Genomic DNA, 26063 nt, shown 5'->3' on the forward strand with positions numbered 1-26063 from the left:
TTGAAAGGTTTCATTGATACTTGAACTTTATGTATTGTTCATAATTGCAGTTTTGTTTTAAAAGAGTGAACATTCTTTCCTGTGTTCATTTAAAAGTAAGAAAATGAGTATTTGGTCTTAGAATGCAACATATTTGATCAGAATGATCACAACCAATCCAGGATTTTAGAAAAAAATCATTTTACTCCAATTTAATTTAATCAGACATATCCCTAAATCCTTCTTTAAAGAATTGGATAGATTAACATCAATATTCATCGGAATAAAAAGCTACCACGTATCAGAAAGAAGTTTTTGGAGAGACGGAAGGAGGAATGCGGCATAGCTATGCCTAACTACATGTATTTTTACTGGGCAGCTCTTCTTTACAAACTTATTTTCTGGGGTTTACAAAGGAGAATGAGAATATCCCACTTTGGGCAGTCATGGAACAGGACTTATACATATCAGGCTCTCTGGCCTCTGTTGTTTTCTCACCATTACCCCTTGACAAAAAGCTAATCCCCAATAATCTTGTTATTTTAGGATCACTTAAAATATGGCAACAATTCAGAATTCACTTTAAACACAAACAAGGTTTACTCTCAGCTACAATAGTGACAAATATACTTTTCCCTCCCTCCTTCATTGATTCCACATTTCAGGTCTGGACAAATAAAAGGATTGACACTATGAAAAACTCCTCCAAGTAGTTCAAGTAGTTGGATAGATGAATGCTTTACTCTAGATCCTTTAAAAAAAAGGGGTAATTTCTTATTTATACCACATGTTTAACACGGCTGCAGCGCCCTTTTTATATATTACGAAAAAACACTGGCAAAAGGAATGGCGATTGGAGATAACTGGAACACAGTGGCAGTGTTTATCCACAAATCATCAATCTGTATAAGACATGGTTTGATACAATTTAAAGTTATACTTCACATATCAAACAGTAAACTAGCACGGATCTTCCCAGGGACAGTTGTGAAACGGGAACCCTCACACACATGTTCTGGGGGTGCAAGAGCCTCCAGGCCTTCTGGAGGGGGATTTTCGATTCCCTATAGCAAAAGCATGGAATAAAAAGATCCTCCCAAACCCACTTACAGCGATATTTGGAGTCACTCCTCAAAACTGAAAGGTCAATGCAATACAAGCCTCAGTTCTGGCATTTTCTACGCTTTTGGTCGGATGTCGCATCCTTATATCTTGGAAAAACTCAAGACCCCCTTCACACAAGCAATGGGTGGAGGACATGCACTCCTAGCCTAAATTGGAACACCTCCGATATGCTATAAAGGGTTCAGCACAGACCTTTTTCAAATCCTGGAAACCTTTCTTTGACCATGTAAAAAAGACTGAATAAGGACGGCAATTTTATAGCTATGATGAGCACTCCTTACTATTTTTGTTTGGACATTCGTATATTTTTGCAGAAAACTCCGTGATATTTTATTTTTCCCCTTGTTTTGTTTGTTTTTGGGAGGTTTTTTTTTTTTTAATTGTGATTGTTGTACTTTTTACATGTGTGTTAAATTTAATCAGACTTAGAATGTTTGTGTTTTGTGAATAAACAATTGTCATAATTACAATTCATTGCTTTACACTTGAATGTAAAATTATCTGGGATTTATTTGTCACTTTAGATCATGTTGTACTTTTACAGGTACCCTGAGTAACCTAAAAGTAATCCAAGACATGTGTAACATATTACAACTCTGAGACACTAATACGGTACGGGATTACCTTTGAACTACTGTAATAAGTAATCTGCAGGACATTACAACTTGGAAGTAACTACTCCAATGAAAATTAGGTTTTTATCATGTTGTTTCTCATGATGGAGGACGTATATGAAGAAAGTTACGATTGCAATTGTATTTCTAAGTATTTCTTTGATTCAAATTAAGCCTGAAGCAGTGACGTAGGTGATACTGTCGGCGGATCACAAACTCCTTCCTCCGCTCCATTCTGATTCAGGTATCTGTCCTAAAACTGTACGGCTGGACAGCTCCGATTGCCATTTTTGCTACACTGGTAATGTTAGCTTGAGGGTGTGAAGGGCTGTAAGCTAGGGGGTGAGTGTGTAAACAAAGAGATGATGGGAAATTAAGGCAGGTTTGCACGCCAACAGTCCCGCCCACAACTCAGAGGCAAAGGGCAACTCTCCAGACCTCGAAGGTGGTGTGTCTGCCTGATTTCCAGTTATCCAAGTCCTACTTGTGACTGACTACCTGGTTAAGGTGTATCCAGCCAATTAGAACATGCAAGAGCAGGCCATGGTGGAAAACATGAAGGAGTGTGGCCCCCAAGGCCTGGAGTTGCCGGTCCCATGTGTCCAGCAACTCATCAAGTCTTCTGAACATGCTGTTGTTTAGTGTCACAAAAACTACATTTAAAAAAGAGACACTAAACTCAAGGTGCGTTTATAAGTTCATAAAGACTTTTGCACCTTGATGAACATTTTTAAAGTGGTATTAATCTGTTTCACCACAATTACAGACTTCTTTTTTTCTCTTTATGGACATCAGTGAAATACCTTTAAACAAAATTAATAGTTATTATTAATTAATATTATTATTAATTAAGTATTTATTAATTAAATATTAATTAATAAAAAAATAAACAAATATTTGACAATGAAAATCATTTATAATTATATCTTCACATCACTGTTTTAAAGATGTTTCTACTTTATTGCTTTTGTTTCATTCAGAGCCCAATTTTGGGAGGCCAAAGGATATTTTAAAGTCATATGATGACAATAAAGCACTTTTTATTCATAAAACGCAAAAAAGTAAAGCCTATTTGCTATAATGGGCATCTCTGCTATTAGACAAATAACAAAGATGTGGAGAGTGTCTAATTTTCTCAAATTTATCAAATCTGAGGGTCTTTCATATCCACAGCTGTGAAACACAAAGGCACTGTTTAGAATTTAAATAAAGAAGAAGCAGGAGGAAAACTGGAGACTTTTATTTCACTAATGGCTTTGGTAATAAAAGACTGTTCGGGCTTGATTCACAGAAAAAGAATCAACCCTGTTCTTGTTGCTGCCATTGTGTGCAGTAAAGCGTGCGTGCTTATGTGACAGTGAAAAACAGGGTAGACAAGCAGGCGAGGCTGGAAAACAGCAAGTTCCTCTGACGAGCCAGTCAAGAGGCAGACGAAACGAGGCTGCTTCCATTGGAGCTGAAAGGAAGATGACTGAGTGTGGAGGAGCTGAAGCAAAGGGCTCCGTGACTCAGTCATCATCAGCAGGGGCTCCTCAGACGTGAACTGGACTCAGTCTGAGCTGAGCTCTGCCCTCCAACACCGGCGCAGCGCGCATCTGAAAGCCAGCAGAGGCTATAGGTCAGCGCGCACATTTACACGGGTGGCTTGATTGCAGCTTTGTGCTGCCCAGCAGTGGGCTGACGATCATTAGCCCAGATATTTCAAGTTGGAAAGAAATGTTCCAGCTTGTTTCCATCAGTCTGCTCTGAGTCTGTTCTGCGGGGGAAATTAAATGTTTGCACCAGCTTGCTTTGGAAAGACAAATACAAAAGGCAGCAGGGGCGGCAGGCAGTTCAACAGGCTGGGTCTCTGACATGATTCAAACAAAAATGAAATGAATCATAAAGGGCAGGGCACTGAAGATGAGCATGTGGCTGCAGCTGCAGGCGTCCAGCTTATCTGGGAAATGTATGAAACTTAAAGCACTTGTGTGGAGACGCTCTTCTGTATCACATTAGAATTCCAGCTCCTGGCTGTGATCTCCTACGCTTTAATTAGTGCAGCCACTGTGGAGCCTACTGGAACAACAGGCGCGCCCCCCCCCCCCCCCTTTCCTCTAATTTGTGCACGTCAGCTGCAGGTCGGCAGTCGCCTTAGAAATGCATTAACGAGCCCGTTAACAGGTGCTGCTAATTAGGCTTCTTCATTCTTGTGGAAGTGTTTGACGCACAGGCAGAACACCCCAAAACAAGCCGCGCGCGCGGAAAGAGACGGATGCAAAAAGCGAAAACTGGAGGGGGTGAGGGGTGGGTGGGTGCAGCAACCGCGACAGTTGCCAAAAAATATCAATTAACTCGTGCAACGATCAATAAATTAGCCATACCTTGAGGCGCCGCGCGCTCCTTCATCACCGCAGGTGGATCCTAAATCCAACCCCTCCGCGCGCCTCTCTGTCAGCCCAAGTTTACCGGTGAGGGGATGTTTCGAGAGGAATCCTTGAGTGCTGATTACTGATGTATGACTATAAATACTGCGCGGTGGCAGGGAGCCAGAGGAGTGTGTCACAGATGAGCGTAAACACGCACAGAAACCCTGTAATCCCGGCCGTCTGCATGCGCACGTTGCCGCGATATGAGTCACTTTTTGTGCGCTTTACGATGCGCGCGCCTTTAACTTTGTCTGCGGAGTTCAGAAAAGTGTTTCTGACAAAAAAAGAGACAAAAAAAACCACCTGTTCAGGAAGAAAGAAAAGAAACGCAACAGGTTTGGATGGAAGCGGTGGTCTGGAGGTGGGAAGGAGACAGATGCTCCGAGACATATCATATGCCACTAGATGGAGAGCTAAAGCCGCACACATGGAGCCCCAGAAGGGGGGGTTTCCAAAACCGCAATGTGTTGGACGCTTTTGGAAAGAATAAAATCCTTTTTCAGTATTACAAAACTAGTTACACGACTTTCTAAAATCTTTCTAAAATAGGTTTCCAAATAAAGAAGTTACCTATTGGTTTACAAAAAGTGAGCATTTTGGCCCCATTGAGGTTCATCCAAAACTCAAAATACTCTTGTTTTAATGTCACAGACAAAACAGACTTAGATTTAAGTTTAGAGCTTGTGTTTCACTTGATTTTTTTATTCATGTGTTTTTTCATGTTTTTGATATTTGGACATGAAATTATAGTAAAATTCTATTCTTAACAATGCAAACATTTACCACTTTGACTGTAATTATGTTTAAGTTTCTATTAAAACATATTAAAAGCATTTGTGTTCAGTAATAATAAAATTATGTTTAGAAACTTACAAAGTACGTTTTGCAGTAAATTGTTACATTAAGCAAGGATTCAGGCCACTTTAAACTTTGAGACTTAAACATACAAGTACTTGTTGTTAATAACACACTACTAACTCGATGATGAGAACCCAAAACATTAGGATTATGCACTTTTTGATGGGTAATTACAAATCAGGGGGGGGGGGGGGTTGTGATTATTATAGCTTAATTACCACTTACTGGCAAAAAAATAGTTTTTCGTAAATATTTTACATAAGGCTGCAAGTAAATTAAATCCCACTAAATTTTCGTGGAAATTTGTGGCCAACTTTTTTCATCCTCTTATAAAATAAATTTAGCGAAACTCACTAAATTAAGGTATTTTAATGCATTTTTTGTTGTCATTGTCTCATCTTTATATTTTTTTTTATTGATTAAAAATTTATTTTTCTAACAAACATTTTTTATTTACTCTGCTTTGTTTTTATTTTTATAGTAATAGCATCACATTGATTTTAAACCACCCAAATGATTACAGACATTACATTATCACACTGCCTGTTAAAGGCAAATGGATAATTGCTTTCATGATGGCAGACATAATTTTCATAACAAAATGGTAAACACCTAATGGTTTCAGTAGCTTAATAGAGTGGTTGTGCTGGTTCAGTCCCCCTTATGTGATTCAGAATACTTTGATTAAAACAGAAGTGTGTGGAGTTAATTAAAAGGTCAGCCGTGTTCTTTTTAACCAATCTGGTTATTCCCCAGACTGAGGAAGAGTGGGACTTAGAGCAGTGCAGAAACCATCTGCTGCCACCAACACTGAAGAATAAATGAAGACTTCAAACCCACGTGCTGCTCGCTCACATTAAAGCTGCATTTCTCTGTCTAAACTTAATTCTCTCCATGGACATCTTTTCTCGTCTTAATCAGGACGAGGCTTCTGTTTGCTCAGTCTTCTCAACTGTTAGTTATGACAATTTACTGAACGGAGAAGGAGGGACTGCCAGCATCTTCAGACATGTGCCCAAGAATTTTATAATGTGCACAGTGTGTCTTGGAGTGTTCTATAATTAGACGAGGATATATGTGCGAATCCAGACCAGCAAAAATTTTCCCTCCAGTCCTCAGAGACATGCCTGTTTTTTTGTTGGAAACTATTGCAGTCAAAACGGTGAGTAAACTACATTTTATTTGAAGTACAGCATGAGAATTTGAACACTTAAAGACCCCCTCTGCAAGAATCATGTTTTTGCTGTTTTTAACGTGTTCTTGTATCATTTTTCTGATGATGGAGGACATTTAGAAAGACAAATTAGCTTAAAATTGTGAGTATTTCTTTATTCAAATCATTGTGAATAAGAAGCAGATGAAAAAAATGCAGATTAAAAAATGTTGTTTTTGTGACATAGATGATATGCTGTGCGGGCCGAAAGCTCTCTGCCCCAAGCTCTCAGCAACAGAGAGGGGAAGAGGGGCGGTGTTGCTCCATACAAATGGTCCGGCTCGCGAATCACAGGTGAATTTCTAATGAAGAACTTTCGCTGCTCCACAGAAATTGTCCTCGAAAGTTAAGTGGCCAAATTTCCACCCTAATTCCCAACTAAAACTAAATAGTGCTGGACTATCTAGTCAGTGCCTTGAATTTTAAAAGCAATTCGGACACCATACTCACTACTTTTTTTTCTTTTTAAATGGCGAATATGACATCGTCTATTTCAGGAAGTTAAAATCTAATTAATATGAGTGTTTTGCGACAATCATTTATGAATACACTGTCTTCTGAAGAGAAAAAATGTTGGTTTATCAAAAAAAATACCTTTTTTGGAAAAAAATTGTTCCGACGCAATACATTGGGGTCTATATTCGCCAATCTAGTGATGCGCTGTGCATCGATGCACACTGGTTTTTCGCAGAGTTGTAGATTTGGACATTACTGCACCATGTAATATATGGGTAGCTCGGTTTGTAAGGTAAAAGGCTGCCACACAGGAATCCAGTTGGATTGATTGCTGGATTGTTGAATGCTCACCACATCAATGGTGAGCAATCAACATCACCCAGTGGGGGCCCTCCAGAGCACGGCTCGTCTGCAGCTCAACGTTGTTTAGACAAATGCGGAGAATGGAGTGGGAATTTCTTTCTTTCTAATGCACCATGTAGTGAGTAAGAAAGTAGGAAAGGAATTTGGACACAGCTATATTTATATATTTAAAACATTTTTTTGGCTAACAGCAGTGTAATCATAATCAAAGGACAACTGGAAATGCTTTGAGAATAGATCAAAAGATGATTTGAGCAGGGATTTAATGGTCTAACATACAGTTCAGTGTTACAGGATTGTGGCATCCCTATTCGGTACATAGACATAAAAAAGCGGTTTAAAAAAAAGAGTTTACGTCTTAGTAAATATGCTGGGCGGGGCTACAAGCTCCCTGCTCCTCCCCATTCTGATGCGTCCTCTAATAGACAAATAGATCCATGTACGTCATTATTTTCCTTGTCTGAGCTGGCATCTGGCTCAAAGCTGTATGGCTGGATAGCTCCATTAATGCTAGACAATTTTGTTACACCAACAATGTTAGGTTGAGGGTGTGAGAGGCTGTGAGCTAGCGGGAGAGCGCGCCAGAGAACTCTTAGCAATGTGAAGGGGGTCGGGGTTGCTCTGGTCAACTCAGAGGCAAACATCTAATGAAATCCTGCCGCTCTACAGAAACCATGTCCTATAAAGCAAAACCATTTTTTTTTACTGTGGCTAAAAATGGCATATTCATAAGGACCATTGGGAACACTTTGAAAATAGATCAAAAGAGGATCAGAGTGGGTCTTTTAAGATCTTCATAACTTGCTTTTTGCTATTTTGGGTCTAAAATATGGCGAGGGAACTTTTTGGTTCATTAAAATCAGACAAAGGCTTTTTATTTTAATCATCAAGAGATCTTTTATTGTATTTTTTCTAAAATGCAAAGGACATAACAGGATTTGAGAATAAATCCAAACTTGAGTGCACAAAAATGTTTCACTGCAGGCGATTATGTACAAGAGGGCAAAAAAAAACCAACAGGATTCAACAGGAACTGTGACAATATTCTGAGTCAAGATATTGAACCTAAATAATGTAGACAAAACTGGATTTATTTGCACATCTGTAAAACACAGCACATAAATTAATTGTACATTTCAGTGAACTTTGAATAAAAAGTTCACAAATAGTGCATCACTCATCTTTGCAAGTTGGATTTTATAATACACAAAAGACTCCCCCTCCTTCATAAACAGGCCCGTTCATCTGAACTGAGAAAGGAAGAAAACGTTCTTCCTTTCAGATCGTCACTTTCACCCCAACATACAAACCAGAAAGAAACTGCCAGCAATTACAATTTGATTGTACCGTCATTTTATAACAGTTTTTCTATACAGGTAATCAATTCTTTAGTTATCCCTGCCTGTGGCACAAAGAAAAGCTGCAACAAACGTTTGGCAAGAGTCCTGTTTTAATAGGTGATAATTTATTTAAAAAAATGATTAAACTGGGATTGAAGGAGGTGGGGGGGGTGTTGCTGTGTATTTTTATCATTTTTACAGTCAGTTGCAACCATTTATAAGGGCTCCCAGGTATATTTACAGTACATTTTTCTTCATAGCTTGTCAGCAGTTTGGTTAAAGTTTTATGGACATATTTTTTTAAGCCCAAACACAGTGTGAGTTTTTATTTTATTTTGTTTTTTTACTTTTTTTCTCAGAAAAAGACAGCTGTTGTATAAATGAACAACCCAGGCAAAAATTATTAACAAAACTGATGAATATTTATACACATATATCATCACAGTTAATGTAAGAAACCCAACCCTTGTAAAACTCGGTGTGCCGACATGGGTCAATGAAACACCACCTTATTTCACTGGAACTCTGCTGCTACTAAATACAAGATAACATGGATCTGAAGGCTATCAGCTCAACACTATGCGTGCTACAGAAGAGAAGTCAAAAACACTCACTAGCCATTTAAATAAAAGCAAAAAGTGGGAGCGACCATTTCTCAGAACACAGATGAGTTTGACGCAGGGCTCACATTTTTTTTTCTGAATCCTTCTGTACAGAAAAACGAAAGTGCTCTGGTCAAACCTGTAAAAAAATAATTTATACAGTCCTCCGTTCAGCGAATGGAGAGTTTGTCACCAGTGTTGTCTGTTTTTGTTTCTTCAAGGATGCTCTTCCACCCAATCGCCCTCCTGCTCCTCACCCTCGCCGCCCATCCGGTGGATTAGTTGTCATTTGTTAAAAGGGAGGCAGGCGGGCAGGATGACGGTGGAGCAGGCCGGGCCCGCCAAAGGCTCGGCCACTTCCCCCTCCAACTCTGTCCACGTTCCCTTCTCTGGGCTGTAGCAGATGGTTGAAGACTTATAGGCTCCCTGAGGAGGAAAAAAAACATATTTAATCTTCCAAGTGTTGTTTGGATTTTCAACAGTGCAGCAAAGTTTTTCTTTTTAATAAAAATGCCATAACTCAGGTTGAAAATGAAAAAAAGTGCCAATACAAATCCATACCTAAAATCTGTCACACAGCCACTACATACATTGTTCTTATTTTCCACAAATAAAATTTCGGTCTTTGACGATACATGCGTGATAATTCAAGTGTTTCTTGCGTTCCTCATTCGTCGATGTGCGCAGATGTCGGTTGAGGCTTTTGTGAATTCGGTTTTGAGCTTCACAAAATTTCTGGTTGGTTGAAGATTACACAGTGAACGCGTATTTATCGTAGGTTGTGGCAATTATTATGTAGATCTTATGTAATTGTGCCTAATTTCTGCAAGATGGATACGCAAATTTGTGGCTTTCCACGACCGTTCCACTTGTGTCTAACGGATTTTTGCGATGTAAAACTTTTATATTGCCTATGCGGCGCACATATCACGTTCCAATTATGTAATTGACTCACGAGTCACCAATACCTTGTATATAAACAGCTCAATAATCATGCACGGTTCGTGGTCTATGTTGATTTACGTGTTTTTTGTGTGGTTTAATAATAATTCTGTGGCTTTAACGTGGTTCATTCATGTGGAAATTACACATAAAGACCAAATTTTTTTTTCATTTTTTCTTCATAATTCATGTATGACCAATCTTCACCTGTGCAAACTGTGGCTGTCTGACATTGCCTTTAGATCCAAATTGACATTTTGCTCCTGTTTTTGTTTCTATATTCATAAACAGTTTCATACAAATGTTGTATTATATGTTCAGTACCATGCTCCAGCTGTAGCCTCCAACGATGTAAATGCTGTCATCCAGAACAGCGCAGCCCGGACCGCTGCGACCTTCCAGGATGGGCGTCTGAAGGATGTTCCACTGGTCTGCTTTTGGGTCGTAACACTCAACAAGCATCACGTCCAGATGGGAAAAACCTGAGGAGAGACCAAGAACGTCTTTTCAATGTTTAATGTTTTACATTTTAGATCAGGTTTACATTGTGAGTTTTATATCCCCCATGATAACTTTTTAGTCAAATGTCTGTTTCGTTGAACAGCAGTTTTTCATAGGGGCTGATTTGAAAGAGTTCTGTTGACTTAGTACTCGGGGGAGGGGGGCACCTCTGGACTTGTGATACTGATTTTTTTGTCAAATCTGAGGAAAGCTTCCGATTTCTATTGCTTGAATTGGTTTACGTCAGGCAATCAAAAGGTTACTAAAAAAAGAGACAAAAGTAATGTACAGTTTATCTATAATAGGGATGCAACAATTCACTCCAAACCTCGACTTTTGGATCACGGTTTTGTTTTAGTTCAATATATGATTTGTGTGTTACAAAACCACAACCTAAAAAAAACCTATTGGATGGTTTATACTAAGCCCGGTGCAATGTAGTAACACAATAAAAAAATAAACCCTTCTTGAATTTACCACAATATGTGTTTGCATACCAGTTTTTTACGTTATAAGTGTCAGTCAGAATGCAACAATTCACTTCATTAAAGACCCACTCCAATGAAAATTGTGTTTTTGTTGTTTTTAACATGTTTTTGTGGCATTTTTCTGACGATAGGGGACAAACATGAGAAAATTAAGCTCAAAATTACATTTATGAGTATTTTTTTATTCAAATTCTTGTGAATCCGAAGCAAATGAAAAAATGCCAATTGAAAAAGGGCTTATTGGTGGGGTAGAAAATACACTGGGCGGGCCAAAAGCTCCCTATTTCGAGCTCACAGCAACAGGGAGAGGAATGGAGGCGGGGTTGCTCCACGACAATGGTCCCGCTCTCAACTCAGAGGCAAATTTCTAATTAACTCCTGCCGCCCTGCAGAAACTATATCCTAGAAAAGGACACAGGTTTTATTTTATTTTGGCTAAAAGCAGGATAATCATGATTAAAAGAGCTGGGAACACTAAGAATAGATCAAAAGATGATCGGAGCGGGATTCTAAAGGTATAACAGATAGTTGGGTTTTAAAAGGATTGTGGCATAGATATGTCACATGTAGAATGATTAATCATGATTTGATTGAAAAGGCAAAATAATAAAAAGTAGAAAAGATACATGTCCATATAAATACATCCCTGAATACATTAATGATCCTGTCATAGTTTCTCTTAATTATACTTAGCAAACTTATTTATTATATTTCTGATATTTTATATTTCTGAAAATAATTTTCTGCAGAAACAACTGACAACTTTTGACTCTTCACGTGATTCAAAGAACGGGAAAAAAGAAGCATTGGTTAAATAAATATTTATTTTCTTGTTTTTTTTAAATAAAGTTTTGCTCTTTAACCATCATGCTATTTGTGCTGCTGCATAATTTGACCAGGAAAGATATTTAATCGTTTCCTTCAGTCTTAATAATAATTAATAAGGTTTTAGAGGACTCCGGGTTTAAAGGTTTAAAAGTATTGATAGAACATTATAAACTGAATCTAACAAAAAATTAGATGCCCTTTTCTGTGTTTAGGTGTTACTGTTTGTTATTATTGTTTTAGAGGTAACGTATAAGTTTCCATCTAATATTCCTTGAAAATGAAACACACTGCTGATAAATGTTCATTGAATCTTTGTTATTGTTTCTTCCTGTCTCTGAATGGCTATAAAACCCAAACTATTACCTTTTTACACACAACACAAGTCTTATTGAAAGACATAAATCAAACGAAAGGAGGTGCTCAGAAACTCCCCTGCAGTCAGCAATCATCAGACTCCATGACAGCTCATGATGGGGATGAAGAGACACAATTGCATTTAGAGGTGTTTTAAATGAAACTGGGCTCTATTGCAAAGAAACGCATTCTGTTTTACTTTCACATTGAAAGATAGAAGAGAGAAAGAACCAAGGCTGTCAATGGCTCGTACCCGCCATATTGTTAAATATAAAAATGTAACAGACCTGAAAAGAAAAGTACGTGTCTTCATCTTTTTTATTCCCTGACGGGCCGGAGCGCTTACCTTTCAAATGGTTTCCACCGATGGCATAAAGACGGTCGTTCATCCCAGCCAGGACATGAATGGCACGCTTCGTGTTCATGTCTTGTTTTCTAGCCCACACATCCATTACTGGGTCATAGCAGTACAGCCAGGACACATACTCGCCATTGTGCACTCCTCCTGTAACGTGTAAGTAAAGCACTATCAAATACCGCCCAATGGTTGCACATATGGTCTATAATAGAAGAAAATATCATACTTTACTATGATTAAGCTATTTCCCTGCTATTGCTTTTGTTTTTATTAAAACAAACAGGTAAAAATTGGACAATAATCATGTTTTGGGTTCAGCTCGTGCCTACAACTCATCTATTTGGGAACTACTGTTGCACAGATGATGTGTGCGTGTAGACACAGCGCCTCTCCTGACCTGATATATAAATCTTCCCATTGTGCACTGCTCCTGCATGGGCAGCCAGAGGCTGCGGCAGAGATGACACATAGTTCCATTCATTCGTCTCCAGGTTGTAGGACTCAACACTGGAGAGGTAGCCTGTCTCATTCCGGCCGCCAATCACGTACAGGTGCTTATCCAGGCGGCAGGCGAAGAAGCTGGCTCTCCTGAAAATGTGTCAACACAACACAACCATTGAACCTACACCAAACATGGCCACTTAAGTCACACAAAAATAAATCTCTAATTTCTACCTTCTTTAGTTCATAAAGTTGTGAGATCAAAAATGTACCAAATTTTCAAAATAAAACTAAAAGACGTTTTTAAAAAAATTAAGAATGTGCTGATTTATGGAACACATTCTATCAGTGTTTTTAACCAACATCTCAGTCAGTCTTGCACTCAAAAGGTAAACAAGCCTACCTTTCCTGCATGGGGGGCAACTGAATCCAACTATTGAATCTGGGGTCATAGCGGCTGACAAAATTAGTGCTGTGTTTTCCTGCAAACAGAAATAAATTAAAGTACCGGGTTAGGATATTTATTGGTGCAGGTTTTGCACACCAGAGCACAGATGATTCAGACAATTACAGCTTGCAATTTGTGATGTTTTCTTGTGTGTGTGTGTGTGTGTGTGTGTGTGTGTGTGTGTGTGCGTGTGTGTGGGTGTGTGTGTGTGTGGGTGTGTGTGTGTGTGTGTGTGTGTAGAGACAGCGTCTCTTCTATCATCTTGTCAATTCACTGGAAGTTGGAACCGATCAGATGTTTCCATTCAGACTGTACATGAAAACTGGACAGAGTGAGTATGACGTCACTCGGAAAATGACGTCTCCAACCAAATGAAGTCAATTCAGATGCCATATTTTTGCAATGTGGACACCATCATGTTGAAGCCAGATGTGGTCAGTAAGCAGTGATTGATCCAAGAGTTAAAAAAGGTAGCAGAGCAAGAATTTTTATTCTGACAAATAGAATGACTGACTGAGTAGTAGCTTTTTATCTCTCATTAAAAGTCTATAGGACTTTGGCTTCTTGGAGCCAGCGGGTACTTCCTGTTTGGAACACAGGGAGGGGAGGGATAACTCAGTCCAGTTCTCTTATACAGTCAAATGAATGTTTCCTTCCTCTGGGAACCAAAATTTGTGGTCTGAACTTTAGCCTTATTACGTTTTTATTTGTAGGTATACATAAAGTCTGTCACATTCTTAGTAAATACTGGGGATGCCACAATTGAAACAATTCATTGGTAAAGTGAATCATTGCATCCCTAGTACATACTAGTACGTTTACCCTGAAACTGCCAAACAATTGTTGTGTTAATTTAACATGTATTTAGCCTTTATGGTTTGACTGTATCACACCTGCTTAATAAAACGCCAACAGAAAGTTTGTCTTCATTGTTATTTGCTTATTTACACATTTTAAAGAGGGATTATGCAGACTTTGTAGATTTTGTTATTTTGTAATAAACAAATTATTAATCCAATCATAACAAAATTGTGACACAAAACTGTTTAATTTCTTTCAAGTTTACAGTATTACTTTATTTTTATTTACAATTTTATTCTCAGGTTTTCAATAATTCCTCCAAGTTAACAATATGACAATAACTTTTGAGTTTAAAACTGTTTATTTATTTGTTTACAATGTTTTGTTTTTAATATTTTCAATATTTCTTTCAATTTAACAATCTTGTTTTTCGTTTATTTTTGGGTGATCTTAACTTGACCCCATAGAAGTGAATCATTGCTTCTCTGGTAACCACCATTATTTTCATTTTTTCTAGCATGTATTTTTATGTACAAATATATTTTGATGAGGGTCAATAAACATCCCATTTTTGCTACTTTATTTATAATCTGCGCTTAAATTAACAAATTATAAATAACTTCTAAATAAATTAGCACTATGTTAAACATGGGGATGGGGAAGGGAATATACAAATTATCTTCTTTCCACTCCCTTTCAAGCAATCAAACTCTATTTGACATCCATTCTATGTAATGGATTCAATGTGTCATGTGTGTGTGTATGTGTGTGTGTACTATATGTCTATTTATGATCAATTTTAATGTCAAGAAGATGGCATTGTCTTCACTTATTTTCTTTATTTTGCAAACAATTTATGAGCTAAAATATGAACTTGTTTTGACTTGTCTCTGTATTTGTATCTTTGGTCTTTTTTGTTTTCATTGCTTCAAATAAACCTACAATCCAAAAACACGTCTATCCATTTTTATCTCCATCCTTCCCATAGTTCAATAATCTTGTTTCATTTGATCAACAAAGTATAAACAACAAACAACCCAAAAGTGTATTTTATCAATCGTGATCCTAACAGAAGAGTGCTGCTGTTTATGAATTGTTTAAGCTACAGCAACTTAGTTTTCCTTCCTTAAGTTTTAGTCTTTTCAGAAAAAAAGTCTCTAAAAATGCTAATTTCACTGGAAAAAAAGAAACATTTAGCTTCCTTTCAACTTCACTAACATATTATTTTGATTTTTAATAAAATAACAGAGGCAGAGTTCTGTTTTTTAACTTTTAATACAATTTTCCAAAAACCTCCTCTTAGTGTTTTGACACCAAAAATCTGTCAACATTAAAAACACTTGTTTTTCTGTGTCCATTATTGATAAGTGCCGATTGAAGTGTTGTTTGTCCACTTAGAGTTGATTTTTCTCTGAGTCTGAGTGTTTGAAAATCTCTGAAAGTGTTACATCAGCTCTGATGGGGTCAAACTCCCAGAACTCCGAGTTTGGCTCAGCAATGACAAATGTTTGCTTTGCGTAAGTGAAGGAAAAGACAGGCTGCAGGGATGGAGGGGTGGAGGCTCACCGTTGGGGTTCCACTGGTCCTCCCCGCCCATCAGCAGCAGGAAGTTCTCCACCTCCACCACACAGTGATGGGCGCTGTTGTAAGGCATTACTAGAAGACAAACAAAAGTCAAAGGTGAGAAATCATTTAGGCCCACCTCAACTTTCACTTGTCAGGATTTATCAACATCACGGCGTATCCCTTTGGATTGTGGACTATTAGACTCTCAAATAACCCCCAAAAAAGCGACGTATAAAAGTGAGCATTAGCTGTCAACCTGCATCTGTTTCAGCTGCTATCTCTTTGTGTAATAAGGACAGTACATTTCTATTTCTGAGGTTTAGCTCGGCTAGAAGGCACAAAAACAACCGACTCCACTGACGCAACCTGCTTTTGTTCAATCTCGCTGTTGCAATGATTCATGCGGTTTTGTACTACATCCGAAAACAGAGTGCGACGTTGGAAAGGGTGGCTCTTCGCCCTGCGCGTGTTTTTTTTGGTCTTCTCCTCCATCTTCTCCTGCTGAAGTGACCCCATTAAGATGTAGAGAAATGGTCTTAGGTGACAGTCATAATGAACATGATCGTGCTCACTCAATAAATCTCAGGCCCGGTGCTTTTTGAGCGCAAATCAGTGAAATGTTAAAGCCCACCTGTCTGTCTCCATCAGTCATTTCCACTGTCACCTCCCCATCGCCTGATGGATCACAGTTGCTGCAAAATTAGACAGCCTTGAATCTCATTTCTTTCCAATTGGCCTCTCCCTGCAATCTTACTCAAGCTGGCTGACATGTGCCGCTCCTCTATGGGAGGAAGTCTCAGATACTAATACCACATACACTAAACACAGCTTTATCTCCAAGGAAGGGATTAGGTTGCCTGCCTCCGTTGCACCTCAAAGACGAGTGCTATATGACTGCCAAATTCCTTTACATGCTATTTACATTATCAGTCAGTCAGCAGTATATAGGACACGGATGAGCGCTTTTTTATTTGATGTCTAGTGACTTGTACTCATACTTAAAATCACCTCTTCCCCACGGGAAAAGGAGATTATTGGTTTATGGTATGTCAAAAGCTCCAGCGTTTGTGTTTGGGGGGAAAAAAATGGAGATGTGAGATCCTGGAGAACACTGGGAAGACATAATAACCCTCATGCTGTGAAAGAAAGAAGAACATCAATCATTTTTTATCCAACTAGAAAATTGCGAACTACAAAAGGAGGAATCTGATTTGACCCTCTCAAATAAATCCTTTACAGAGAAGAGAAGGAGGAACACGTCTTTGAGAGTGACGCCATCACTCCAGTCTACAGTGAGCTCCAGGGCTCACTAGAGGGAGTCAGAAGCCTCTGTATAGACGGCACGGCTCTGGTTGGTTGACTGACTCCACAGCTTTTGCACCACTGCTGCTCCAGCTTTGATGTGCCTTAAAGGCCTTTATCTTAACTCGAATCTCTATGACATGTTCTTCTGCCATCTATTTCCAAATAGGAAGTTTTAGGAACAGTTTCATTTAAGGAGGACGGTGAAACTGGTCCAGCATTGCGGCCGTATCCTCGCCTGCCTTTGTCTCGTGTTTGGCCACGCTGCTGTGGGTACACTAGATGGCAAACTTTCCACTCCAATCACGGAGCGGTGGATCTTTCTGACACAAGAGGGATCAGATTCTGCCTAAATTGTGTTGATGAATGTCTTAATCAAAGGCTGTCCCTCTCAGGTTTCGCCTCATTGAAAAGTTATGATTGAATGTTAATAATCTTCTATTCCACATCCATTGTGAGGGGACTACATCAGATGGTCACTGATGTGTTAAGGGGATGATTTTGCAGTTTTGTCCTTCCACTTGGCCACGGACCATTTGAGTGTTAACTTTTTTTAGTTTTGAGTGATGGAAATCCCCATTGACCTTTTGCTTGTAGTAGTTTATACCCATGAGTATGGCTTTAATGAGAAAATGACGACACAACCCGAGCGAGCTTACAGCTGTTATGTATGCAGAACCCTCTGACAAAAAGGAAGCCTAGCAGCTCTGAATTTACATGAGCTTCAACGGCCAACAGCAGAGTTTTAAAGATGCAACAGGAAAAAGCCGATTTGTTCACATTTAAGGTGAGCCGATAAACTGCAGAGCCCAAACGAGAGAAGATACACTGAAGGTTAATGTGTAAGAATGAAAAGAGGCAACTGAGATATGACTCCAACAAAACTCAATATGTTCAGCAATGATGATGCAAAGGAGATGTATTGCTCCCCAATAGCTCTATTTTTGACCTTTGCAATATGGCAACAATGTGATGGTGAGTTTTGAAAGGTCATGGAAGATGGAGGGACAGAGGGTACGGTACAGATCAGGGGTGAAATCAATGCCTGTATCTTCTCGAAACTATGAAATATAAAAGCTGTTAAAAATAAACATTAAAAACCCACTCTGATTATCTTTTAAGATACTTTAAAAAGTTCCCAGTGGTCTTTTACTTAGAATTATGCCGTTTAAATGCAAAAATCGTTTTCTAGGATGTAGTTTCTGCAGAGAGGCAGTAGCTGATTAGAAATTCCCCTCTGAGTAGTGGGTGGGACCATTGGTGCAGAGCAACCTCCCCTCCCCTTCCCATCACCCATAACTGAGAATTATCTGCTTACACACTCTCACACTAGCTTACAGCCGCTCCCAACCTAACATTACCAGTGCAACATTAATGGCGAGCAATAGTGGACATGTCCAACTGTACAGTTTGGAGCCAGATGAGCAAAACAAAGATGCACATGGATCTAGTCATCTACAAGTGGACGCATCAGAATTAAGCGGAGTAAAGAGCTTTTGACCCACTGACTGTAGCTTGTACGTCAAAATGAAATGCACTTTTTCTTTGTGTCCTTCATCATCAGAAAAAAGCTAGAAGAACATGTTGAAAACACCAGTGTAGGTCATTAAAAGAGAAAAAAACAATTTACTTGAAAATTAGAATTAATTTTCTACAGTGAAATTAAGAATTTAATCCCAACCTAAAATACAAAGGTTTTACTTTTTTGCCTTTTGCTCCAGAATCATCTGAGCATCTCAGTTCCATTGACTCAATTCCTGTTTTTTAACTCACCTCAGCACCAGGTTGATGCCCACACTACGTGTTAGCATGTGTGTGGTGATTTGGGCAAAAACAATGATCACTGTGATTGAAAAAAAAATCTAACGACTTTTAAAATCTCTGGAGGGAAAAGTGTCATTTGTCGTTGTTCCATCTCTGCCACAATAGATCATTAGATCCAAGTAAATCTCATCATACATCCTGTCAGCGTATTTCAGCAAAAACAAGGGAAACCGAGCATGAAGCTCCACACTGCTGTGAAGTCACGCTCTGATTAAAAACTTATATTAAAAGTGATAGTGATACATTATAACCTGAAGGATTTAGGGAACTCCTTCTTCTTGATACTGTAGAAATTAACCTGTGTTAAAGTCATCCATAGGTAGAGCTATTTTTCATCAGAACAACCACTAAACAAGATGCCTGGGGCAGATGAAAAAAAAAAAAATCCAGAGCCTCTGCGACTCACTTGTGAGGATCTTCCATGTCTTTTTGTCGTCGTCATAATACTGGACTAAATTGCTTGGGAGACGATCGGGTCCAGGAGGCAAACCACCCACCAGTAGCAGCATCCTCTTATTGGAACGGATTCTGCAATTTCACAAATGTGGGTGCGTGTTCACGCATCAGAAAGGAGACAACAGAGAACAGGTATAAGGCCTTGAAAAAACACTCTTCAATGTCAAGATAAGCTCAACTCCACCCGGACAGATTTTAAAGCTAAATATTTGACGATAAAACGACTAAATAATATGAAAAAACTTGATTATTTTGAAGTAAACCTTGAAATGTGCAGTGTAAGAACCTATAATGCTGCAGATATTACTTTCAAACAGCTCAAAAGTCAGTCAAACCCAGCAGGGAGCCAATCTGGGGACTAAAAGCTTTCATTGGTTCAAATAATTCTAGTGACGCCCCTCTATTTCAGTCTACTTGCTTACTTCAAAGCAGCAAATTTTCAACACATTGATGACCATAATAAGACAATAAATGACTCACTAGTAATGTGTCATCATAAACAAAACAAAAAAACACACATTGTGGTTGGCCTTTAAGTTCAAACACAATCGCCTTTTTTAATCTTTATCATATTTTATTTTATAATGCATGGCTACATCACCATTAGCTGTGTACATTCTTCCTAATATTGGCCCATTTGGAGGGTATTCATATGCAAATGAGACCCTGGACATAGATAATAGTGATTAATTGAGAAGAGAGAAACTGTGGCATGAGAAACTAATTATGATGATTTCAGATCCTTTGCTCCCTGAGAGTATGGATCTGTTATTGGGGAAATAGAGACAGAAATGTGCTGTCTGGTCATCTTTTGTAATCACTTTTCACTTGTAGTGTTTTTGTCTATGGAAAATCTACTAAAAAAAAAGTTCAATACTGATTTTTCTCTCCTTAAATTAATGCTTTGACCTTGTCTAATCTGTTAACAAACGCGACTAACATAACAAGACTAACTAGCAAGACAAAAATATGAATGAAATAAGCCTAATTTATTTGAACTCAGGTAAAAGAATAGTTTCTCGAAAAATATATCTCTGACAGCCAACTTTACCATACTTTTCTAGTAAAATATTTAAATGTTTTAATGTAAAAAATGTAATAAATGCATGTGAGTTCCCAAGAAGAAAAGCCCCAAAACCATTAATCTTGAGCTAAACAACTCTGGCTGACCTCTTTCCAACTAATGCCCACATGTAAACTGAGAGTTTGATTTGCTGAGATAAATTATCACCACTTTCAATCAACTTTAAGAAGCTCCCTCCGGTATATTTGTGTGTATTTCTTGCTGTCCTCACCTGCTGGCCATAGTCTGCCTGCAGTGCTGTCTGAAGGGCATCAGGTGGTAGTTCATGGCATCCAGGAGCAGCTTCTGGCAAACGGGGTCGCTCCTCATAAAATCAACAGACTGAACCCGCTCCACCAGCTCTGGGGCAGGTATGAGGGCGAAACGCAGTCTCTTCATGAGGTCTGGAGCATAGTGCATGCGGGTCTCCCGGTCATGCTCCAGCCAGAGCACTGACATCTGGAAGAGAGCCAGCTCTGACTCCACAGGAGGCGGCAGAGCATCTAGCATGGCGCACATCTCTTCAAAGTTCAGCAGCAGCACGTCCTCCACCAGGTACTTGTTAGCCAGCTTCTTGGTCTCGTCCAGTCCATGCAGCGCAGCAATCTTGCAGATCTGTTTGTAGTTCTGCACAGAGATCTGGTCATTGAGGAACTGCACGCAGAGTTTAGTAATCTGGGGGATGTTGAGGATCTTGCTGACCGACAGCACTTCTTCCACAGTGTCCAAGGAAAGAGTAACATTGGCAGTGTACAGGTACTCCAACACTAATCGTAATCCAATAGAAGAGCAGCCCTGGAGCACCAGGTTATTGATGGGCCTGGCACTGGGGGTCAGCAGCTTGTCATCAGGAGAGGACGAGGGGGTCCCACTGCTGCCCTGGTCCCCCTTACTTCCTTCATTGTTAATGACATTGTGGGAGGAGAAGAGAGATCTGAAGTACTGCGAGCAGGATGCCAATACCGCTTTGTGACAGTGGAACTGCTGTCCCTGTGCGGTGAGAGTCACATCACAGAAGAGCTGCTTTCTCCATAGCAGGTTGAGCCCGTGCAGCAGGGTGTCACTGTGCGTTGGGTCAAAGGTGGATGTTCTATCGCCCGATCTGGACATGACTTCCTGAATGTGAAAGCCACCTAGGCAACAAAATAAAGCCCGCAGGTCATTCTTTCATCGTCCTCCACCTAGATGCTTCCAGCCAACTATTACAGGGGATTTGTCCACCAAACAGACGTCCAACAACGCGGCTTCCGGCGCCTCCAACTTTGAGCTATGCTCGTAAAGCAGCAAACAAAAGCCAAACGCGCAACTCTGGTTCATTTCTAACTCGACAACAATGTGGTTTTAAATGGAGGGCTGGGGGGTTTAAAGGGCGCTGTCAAAAGAGGAGACGGAGGAGACGCTGCGGCGGCGCGTCCCTCTCGGCTGAAGTTGACGCGCTCAGAGGAAGAAGCATCCGCCTGGGTGGACGAACGAGCCTCACACCCTCCGACAAACAGGACATCACACATGGCACACATTTACGGACTCGCACAAAAGCAATTAGTTTGTCACGGAGCAGACCGTCAGACGCCGTGCGGGAGCGTTTCTCGTTGGCGCTACGCGGCCGTAAGTTGTATCGAGGAAAATCCGCCGAAACGCAGTTCTCCGTAAAGTTGAGAATATCACGCTGACGCGTCGCTTTTTTGGAGCTTCAAATACGCGATTTCTATGTGCGTAATGTGGCTAAAACTTGGCACAGGCGCGTGCGTAACGATATCGGGAGGTTTTCCAAACGCGCCTGTCACAACTAAATGATGTGAGCAGCCAAACTTACCTGACTTCAGCTCTTCACAAAAAAGAAAGTAAGCCTCAGGTTCCCAATTTCTGCTGAATATTTCCTTTGTCCTTCCTTTAGAAAAGAAATGTCTTCTCTTAAAGTCGTCTCAAAATAACTCCAACTCCTAAAGTCACTATTTTAGGTTATTTGTTGACGTTGATCATTTGTTCTTCTGAATTAACAAGAAGTGTGTGAGAGTGTGAGAGGGAGCTGTGCTTTCTGCAAGAGAAGAAGAAGAAGAAATATACGTGTGACAAATTATGCTACCAAGAAACAACACATCATTATCCTTGGGCCTGGGGCTCAGTGAGTCGTAACGAGAGTAATAGGAAATCCACGGTTGGGGAGAGAAACGGTCGTGCATGGCCGATGGAGAGAGACCATGCAGGGGTATGGATGCTGGAGAGACTCGCAAAATTATGGCTCAAGGCTATTGTAAAAACTGTCGAGCGTAAATGACTGCGATTTCAAACATCTATGGAAGAAAGAAAAGAGAAAGGGGGAGAAAAACCGAGTCTTTCCCTCGCTGTTATAGAGAGAACCGTCAAGTTTTAGTGCGCATTGCTAATTAGTCAATTTCTCTCTGCCTTCACAGCCCGACGACTTTGCTGCTGAGCTGAAACTGCTAATTTCTGGGACCAGCCTTTTTTTGGCTGTGAACTGGATGGATGAATGGCTTGTCTCGCACAAATGACAAAAAGCCCCTGCCTTAATCTCCATCGCCAAAATAACCCCCTCATCTCATTCTGCCTCCCCTAGTCCTTCAAAAGAAGGTGCTTTTCTCCACTCAACTTTTGCATTTCTGTCATAAATAATGTGCAGCACAATGCCCACATGGTGTTTGAGTCAAACACAATTTTCATGTCACACAAAGTGATCCAAAGTTACACAATAAGACTCAGAAACATCACTTCTTTTCATAAACCATCACCTTAACTGATCCGATCATTTTTAAAACAACCAGAATCTTTAAATGCAAGCGTGAAAACAAGCATTAAAACCCTAAATCTGGGGGTTTGGAAACTCATGATGTCCAAAAATCCACCCTTTGGTCCTTCTTGCTAAAATTCAAAATACCCATTAACCATATTCCAGAATTAGTTGTAAGGACCTGAAACTGTCAATTAAAAATTGAGCTCAATTAGACTAAATAAACTTATATACAGGACTCCCATGGGAGCAGATGTGACAGTTGCTTCACAAGTTATAAAAAAATGACAGATAGGGATAAATGGGCTTGTTCATAAGCTATGAAATAGAGCAATATAATGCTACTGTCAAGCATTAACAGGCCACATATAAAGGTAGCATGTATAATTGAAGGAACCATAACACTGATGTTTGAGTGCTTGATGACAAGCTGTCATAATTCCCCACTTTTAGTCAGAGTTTTCAATCCAGGTGAACTCTGAGATAACTAATTATACTGTGCACTGCATTTCAAATAGTAATCATTAGTAATGGGCAGGGGGGGGGGGTGCAGTACTGCAGTATTAATTGTAGTTTTAAAACCGCCACGGAAGTAGTTTGTATTGCTTTGTACTGCTATAATTGTGTTGCCCAATTTTCAGGCGTCTTGTGACTGCAGAGCATTAGAGTAATTCATCGTATTTCACTTTAGACCCACATACTGTTATCTTTACCAACTCCCAGTTAGCACTACATTACCCAATCCTCCAGTGAGCTATTCTAACACAATAAAATGACCATTTCCAACTCTTTCAGCTCTTTGTAGCAACTCAGTCTCCTGAGGCCACTGGTCTTCAGATTGCAGGGCGTTTATGGTTGTAAGTTGTTGCAGTGTGCAAGAGAAGGGGAAGGGGGGGGGGGGGTCATCAGATAAGAGAAGAATTTCTAGACTAATTAAACCCTTTGAGAATCACAGTACAGTGATTTACAACTCTCTGTACCAGTTAACCCGACGCATTTTTATCTGTCATATTACCCAGATACCAAATCTACCTCTATGGATAAAAAGTCTGTTTTGTTTTCAGCATCAAGGAAGCAAAGGAAGGGGGGGGGGGGGTAGTTTGGAACAAAGAAGAGATGAAACGGAAATCCTGCTATTAATTCAGATATGATTTTTAAAAGAAAGAAGCAGTTTATAACTTGATGCTTTGATTTTGAAAGAGTGATGTCAAATCCCAATGATTCATAAGAATAAAATCAGCCAACTCCACATTTCTGTGTCATTTAACAACAGAACTAAAGGGGAGCTTTTAATCAGCGCACTCCAAAGTTGTGAATAGCACGCCACCAGGCATAATTTCTCTGGCTGGCTGTTGCAGAGGGGTATGCTAAGATAGAAAGTATTATTTTCCTAAATGGAAGGTGTCAGATGGTCACGGAAATGTGATCGGCTGTTCAAGATCACTGCTTCCCATCTGCAATTTGTGACGTGTGAAAGATTCAGCCCAAATGTGCTCACCAAGCGTAAATCCTCAGCACTTTCTCTTATCGTGGAAAAGCAAGATAACCAGCTGTTTACAGATCAGAGAACATATCATATTAATATCATGAAGGGGGGGTGGGGGGGGGTGATATCATCTTGTTTGTAAAAATATTTTGTTAACTAAGTGTGTTGTGATATCACATCCTATAAAGTCAAAGTTGGGATTTGTTTTTTTTAGTGAAAATGATTCTAGTTTGTCATTTTTTATGTAAGAATATAGAAGGCAAAAGTGAAAATGAGACGCATCTTCAGAGAGTGATAATGGATGTTACAGTAAATGCATGGAGGGATTTCAGCAGTGTGCAGAAAAAAAGACACAACTTCATGTGCTGTGGATCATTTAAATCAGACCATAAGAAAACATTTTCTGCCTCTCATCAAGTTAGGAGATTAGACATGAAAAAACAGGGTCATTTCTCCGAACCAAACAATTAAACAAAACAGAAAACTCAAGTAAGCTTGTGCTGCCTCCATAGGAATTAAGATGTTGAGCAGCAAAGGAAAAGAAAAGAAAAAAATAGCTGACAATTTCCAGGAGTGAACTCTCGAAGTCCAAGCAATTTTATTTAAATCCGGGTTTGAGGCTACAAACTCCGAGAAATTGCTAAACTTCAGCAAATAAGTCCCTAACAAGTCTCTAAAGTTGGAATGCATATGATGGCTTAGTAAGAAGAAACCTGTTTGGATACAATTTTGGAAGCAAGAGCTTTCTCTTTTAGGCAAAGGTGACGAGTAAAGAGCTTCATGCCATGACACAAAATACCAAATCCACATCAGAAAAGAGGTGATGATTTGAGTTGTATTTGGTCAAAAATACAGCTAGGACACCTAGTGGGCAGGAATGAAACCAACAATAAAACGGTGGTAACTAGGGCTGGGCGATACATTGATTTTATCGATCAATTTGAATTTTTTTTATTTTTAGAAGATTTGTTTTTGGGAAAATTGGGATTTTTTTCCCCCCAATTTTCCTAATTTCCCAATTTGGGTTTTTATGTTCGGAGTAAGGTTAACCTGCCTGCCTCTCGCAAGGCGCTTGGAGGCGTAGAAAAATAAAAAAATAAAGACGGTGTTAAAAGTGAAAACCAAAAGCAAAGAAAAAAAAACTGGTTAGAATTCAATAAAGGAGTTTTTTAGAAAAAGATTTTTAAAGAGACAATGTTGTTTTTATCTTGTTTTAATTATGAAGTGACTTCTCTGTTTACATTCAATTTATAATTTTATTAAATAACACCTATAGTATTTCTGAGTATAATAATGAAATACACTTGGCCGGTTGATCCAATGTTTCTCTGTAAGAGGCTCAAGCTAGCAGTAGGTCAGAAAACACCTGCTGGTATATTCTAAAAACATTTTTACTGCTTTTATTTGGTTGCACTTTGTGTTTGATGCAATTTCCCAAGGAGATGTTAAAATACAAAAGTTTTTGTTAAATTTATTCTACCATTTGTAATTGTTTCTAAAA

At 39.3% G+C, this 26063-nt stretch overlaps 2 protein-coding genes across 5 annotated transcripts in view; both read right to left on the reverse strand.

Moving 5' to 3' along the window:
• Positions 1-4316, reverse strand: part of LOC101173258 (voltage-dependent R-type calcium channel subunit alpha-1E) — a 67947-nt gene extending 63631 nt beyond the window's left edge. Inside the window, exon 1 of one of the 3 annotated variants that reach the window (XM_020711142.2) lies at positions 4082-4316. The gene's annotated coding sequence lies outside the window, so the exon portion shown is untranslated. The remainder of the gene's footprint in view (positions 1-4081) is intronic. The other 2 variants (XM_020711144.2, XM_020711145.2) reach the window with 2 other exon arrangements.
• Positions 4317-7733: 3417 nt separating this feature from the next.
• On the reverse strand, positions 7734-22750 carry klhl14 (kelch like family member 14). 2 transcript variants are annotated; one of them, XM_004079388.4, is made up of 9 exons: positions 22144-22750; positions 20563-21463; positions 19218-19339; positions 15686-15775; positions 13274-13352; positions 12827-13017; positions 12418-12576; positions 10225-10382; positions 7734-9384 (listed from the first exon to the last, which is right to left on the reverse strand). In XM_004079388.4, the coding sequence occupies exons 2-9, from the start codon at positions 21438-21440 to the stop codon at positions 9244-9246; spliced, it is 1818 nt and encodes a 605-aa protein (XP_004079436.1). In that variant the 5' UTR covers positions 21441-21463; positions 22144-22750; the 3' UTR covers positions 7734-9243. The 2 variants fall into 2 exon arrangements, with proteins under 2 accessions (XP_004079436.1, XP_023821254.1); XM_023965486.1 differs by lacking the exon at positions 22144-22750 and having other exon boundaries at positions 20563-22079.
• Between the last annotated feature and the right edge of the window lie 3313 nt (positions 22751-26063).

Source organism: Oryzias latipes, chromosome 17 (assembly GCF_002234675.1).
Source record: "Oryzias latipes chromosome 17, ASM223467v1".
NCBI classification, from domain to species: domain Eukaryota; kingdom Metazoa; phylum Chordata; class Actinopteri; order Beloniformes; family Adrianichthyidae; genus Oryzias; species Oryzias latipes.